Source organism: Rhopalosiphum padi, chromosome 3 (genome assembly GCF_020882245.1).
Source record: "Rhopalosiphum padi isolate XX-2018 chromosome 3, ASM2088224v1, whole genome shotgun sequence".
In the NCBI taxonomy this organism is placed as follows: Eukaryota; Metazoa; Arthropoda; class Insecta; order Hemiptera; family Aphididae; genus Rhopalosiphum; species Rhopalosiphum padi.
The window spans coordinates 26,838,943-26,843,859 of NC_083599.1; the positions used below are offsets into that span (position 1 = coordinate 26,838,943).

At 30.1% G+C, this 4,917-nt stretch overlaps 1 protein-coding gene across 1 annotated transcript; it reads right to left on the reverse strand.

Annotated features, from left to right (window-relative positions):
• Window positions 1-400: 400 nt before the first annotated feature.
• On the reverse strand, window positions 401-4,701 carry LOC132927254 (uncharacterized). Its single transcript, XM_060991754.1, has 2 exons — window positions 4,526-4,701; window positions 401-1,275 (listed from the first exon to the last, which is right to left on the reverse strand). Exons 1-2 carry the CDS (start codon window positions 4,689-4,691, stop codon window positions 605-607), a joined length of 837 nt encoding a protein of 278 aa, XP_060847737.1. The 5' UTR covers window positions 4,692-4,701; the 3' UTR covers window positions 401-604.
• Window positions 4,702-4,917: the final 216 nt, after the last annotated feature.

A 4,917-nucleotide genomic window follows, 5' to 3' on the forward strand; every position in this document is an offset into this window, starting at 1 on the left:
GAATTTCAAATTAAACATCTCGATTTCCTAAATGGCACAAGAAAATCTGTTAGATAAAAATTCATATTTTTAATGTAATTACAGACTTGGTGCACAAATCTCGATGCTATATAGTATATTATACTATATTTTTTATAGTATTCCTATAATATTTAAATTTCGTATAATCAATGATTTTGTTTTTGCCGAAAACACATTGTAATAAAGTATAAACACATACCTATACCTAAAACATGCTATGGTTTAGTTTAAAAATATAAGAAGTTTCTCTTTCACTTAATAATTTATGAAAATATTGGTAAATTCGTTGTATATTTTACTACACCTGTATCGCATATTTTTAACCAAACAAAATTCATATATTTTTTTTATTATTATTATTATTATTATTTTTTTTTTTTTTGATATATTGTGTGTTATAAATTAGTCCTAATAACCTACAACAATTGTGTGATTTGCGACGGAGTTCATAGAAAAAAAAAAAAAAAGGAAAAAACCGATTGGCATCGCATCCTGCATGACGCGGACACCCGCGGTGCGTCGTCATCTGCTACCAATGCATATAAAACGGCGCGCCGGGTGTTGGACACCTGCTGCATTACCATCAGCCACGATCGGCCGCACTGCACGCGGCTGCGACGTTTGCGTACCGACGCCAAACGGACAGGAAATCGACCACCGCCGCCGGTTCGTTTCGCGGACGGGCGGCGTGCTGGACAGTGGTCATGGCCGTCGTTGTGCCGGCACCGCCAAGCGCCGTGGCCGTGTACTGGAACCAACACTTGATCCTCTGGTGGGTGTGCCGACGCCGCCTGCAGACCACCGCGGCCGCGGCCGGGCCCTGCCGCTGCCGCTGCTGCTCGTCCGACTGTCGGTGCAGGGCCATCAGCTTGGCCTTCAGGCGTTCCAGAAACCCGGGCGGCGGGAATTCCGACTGCCTGTCCGCGCTCGACTTGTGCAGCATGCACCACGGATGAATGACAAACAACAGGTTCCGGTCGCGCTGTCCTATCCAGTTGCCGCCTTGGTTCGTTACCGACACAGTGGACGTGTACGATGCGTTAGATGAGAAATTCCCGTCGCTCTGGACGGCTGCTCCTCCGGCAGGCGCGCGGCCAGATCTGTCCGTCGACGACACCTCCGCTTCGTTCGCTTTGTCTGCTTCGTCAACCGTTCCGTCCACTTCGTCAGCTCGTTTCGCTTTTTCCGTTTCCTCCGCATGCGCCACCGCTGTCGTGGTGGTTGTCGCTGTCGTCAACCGTCTCTGTGACAGAGCTAAATTCGAGTGGACATGAGTTTCGTGCTAAAAGTGACGGCCGTAGTATTATATAATGATGATCAAAGGGGGGCAAGTTAAGTTAAGTGAGTTAGAGTTTATAGTAGCAAAGTTTTATATTTTATACATATAATATTATTTTATCAAGAAACAGAGCATAAATTATAAAATACTATAATAATAGTATAGATTGTATGTGTAATATTTCCTATTACCTATATTATTCTAGATATAAATTAATTTTTATATGAAACCGTTAAGACCAAACATTTGAAAACATTTTTTAAATAAAATAAAAGAAGCTAATTTATTATTACAACTTAACTTTAATAACCACCGCTGTAATCACCGCTGAAGACAAAACATATTGAGCAAATTAAAAAAATAATACTTATAATCTACTGTTTTTATTGGTACTGGCTTCAATTTTGTAAGTGTAATATTTTATTAAGTACATCGTTTAAACACAGATATTCGCAAATCGCAATGGTAAACTGTGAACACTCTGTATGATTGTCATCAATTGCAGTGCGTCGATGTCCATCCCAATAATATATGTTTATATATATTTAAATCATTTTATCATTACCATACTTCATTTTTTATCATTAAAAACTAGTAATAAAAATGTTTAAGATTAAAATATAAGTAATAATTCATTTTAACCAATTTTCAAAATTTTATTTGCTTGTATTGAAAACTATATAAAATCGACCAAGGCCTTTCTTCCTTGGAACAATTATTTAATTAACTATTAATTATTTTTCTTTAGTGTGAAAGGAGAAGAAGTTTACTATATATTATATTACTGTGAATTTCCTATTTTATACTATGAAACTTGAATAGTTATGAAAATCCAAAATTTTAAAGTCTTAAAACCAATATAATATATATTATATTATATAGTTAATATTTTTATTTATATAGTTTATTTTTTTATTATTAATAAAAACAACCAATTTAACTAGACAGTGTAGAATAAAAGCCTACGAAGGCCATAGATTTTTTTTGCGTTAACAATAATTTGGTCATATTGATTATAGTAATATAGTAGGTGATTCATAAAAATATTAATATGTTCACCACACGCAAATATTACGGAAACGTTTCCGGTACAGCAATATGAGAGTTTTATCCGTCCGGTGTTCACTATAATATTTAGTTTATCAATAACGTCGTTCTACACTTGTAGTCAGAAATATTTGAATTGTAGTAAAAATCATAGAGTGATGTTACGTCTCTCGTAACGTATAATATACTCAGCATTATAATAATAATATGGTAGTTAAATCTGGACTTATTATTTGTATATTATATTATATTATTATATGATGATCATATACGTAAAATAATACATCATGTGCGATCCCCCTTTTTTCTCTCAATAAAAATCTGATTTTGGAAATTTTCTAAAATACTTTAAAACGATATTTTTAAATTCTTCAGATTTTTTGTGTTAGCAAAGAAGTGTCCTGCGGAGATAAAACTATTATTTTCAAAAAGATCTCCTTTTCAACAATAAATTGTTTTGCGGATAATTTTTCTGAACATATCAAAATCAAAACTCAAACAAGTAATTTTAGTTATTCGACTTTGTTATAAGATTAATATGTTTGCAATAACTAGTATAGAAATATGAGGGCTGTGGTGAACATTTTAGTAATTAACATTAATCTATCAACATTTATAAATTTGTAATAATTGTCAAAATAGAATAAATATTAGTTCCAATATTACATCTATTAATTATTTTATTATTTTATATTTTTGTAAACAATTTTTAAGGACTTTTATTCTTATTATAAATATTTTCAGAAAAATTATCCACAACCTTCATAATTTACAGTGAACAAGAGAGGGGAGGTTCATTTGAAAAACCAAAGTTTGTATCTTTACTGGATATTGCTTAATAGTACAAACAATTTCAAAAATTCTAAAAATTAAATAATTTTAAAATTAAAAAAAATTAAAATTAATTTATTATTTAAGCAAAAAGGGGGTGAGCATGATTGCCGTAAATCACTCATCAGTCATCAGTATATAGTTTATATCTGAGGACGACAATTAACGATATAAGTTATATTACACTGTCAGCCAATATTGTTGAAAATTATATAATATTTATTTTTTACTATTTTAAAACTGTAAATTAATCAGAGAAAATTACATTCTTTATAATAACATAATTAAATATATCATTTGTACAATTTATGGTAATAAACATTTTCATGGGAACTCAATTTAGACTTTAACATTTTAATTATCTAATTGAAAAGATTTTTTATAACTTATTAGTTGATTTTAATTCTTAATAACAATATTTTTAATATTATTCAATAACCATTTTAGGCATCAACATAATATATTTAAAACAATATGATTGAATACTTATGTTGTAAATTATTTTTATACTATTAGCTATTATAATAATATACTTTTAAAATATATATTCTTTAATTATTATTATGGTATAGGCTATTAAATAAAGCTATTATTGTTTTATAATGTGTGTGTATATATTTATGTATATATTAAATGTTAATACAATTTTTTTTATTGTATTTAAATCAGCTATTTAAGGGGCCACCACACCATTATTTGCTTTCTCGGCCTATCTCGCACAACGAAGATATTCCAAATTTCCATGATTACGACCATCTGGTTCAGCTTAGGGCAAAGATACTAGACTGGATAGATTTTTAATATTTCCATTTTTGAATAAGTTACAATGGTTAAAAATAATCTAAATTAATTTAAATTAAAACACACTAATATTTATAAAAAAAATAAAATATTAAAAACTCCGCAGTCAAGGCACAGAAAATATTCTCCTTCATAAAATATATTATATAGGTGCCTTTGCCCTAAGCTGAACCAGATAGTCGTGATCGTGGAATTACTGAATATCTTTGTTCTTATATTAGACGCGAGATAGATAGAGAAAACAAATGTTGATATGGCGGTGTCTTAATAAAATAAGAAATACATTTATTTTTAATTGTTTTTCTTAGCAGTAATGAGATTTTTTTCTATATTCAGAAACACTGTAATAATAGATAACCCTATACGGCTATAACAGAACCTTAATATATAAAATACATAATATAATTTTTATTATATAACTATATATTAACGAGGTGAATAAATAATTGGTTTTTTCTACTCTATTCAGCATGTTTTTTTTTTAATTATTATGTAAGTAATTATGTTTTAGTACTAGTAAATTGTACAAAAATATTTAATACTTACATTTCAACTTTGTTTCCGATTCTTCGTTTTCAAAAATAGATACTAGTTGTAAAACTTTTGAAGATGGCACACTGACTGTTGTACATTTATGATTTTTGATCAATTTTACGTTTCGTTCGTTTTCATATAATTTTAAACTTTCATTGTCACTGTAGTTATCAGACATGGTTTATTATGACGACAAGTCAAATAGGACAAACTATACCTACACGTCTGTACCTGAGTTAAAACATTGAATGAACGACATTTATTCTTTCAAAAACCTTATTACCTCCACCTTTTATTGTGATAAGTGTAAACCATTAAGTAGCTGTAATAATAATCGGAGTACTTATACCTGTTTTTAATCACGTACGAGGTATGTTTCTGATTCAATAATTTATGTTTTTAAT

Coding starts and splice junctions, on each gene's coding strand:
- LOC132927254 (XM_060991754.1), bottom strand. CDS start 4,691: ATGTCTGATAACTACAGTGACAATGAAAGTTTAAAATTATATGAAAAC. Junction 1,276..4,525: donor ATCGGAAACAAAGTTGAAAT/GTAAGTATTAAA, acceptor ACTCGAATTTAG/CTCTGTCACAGAGACGGTTG.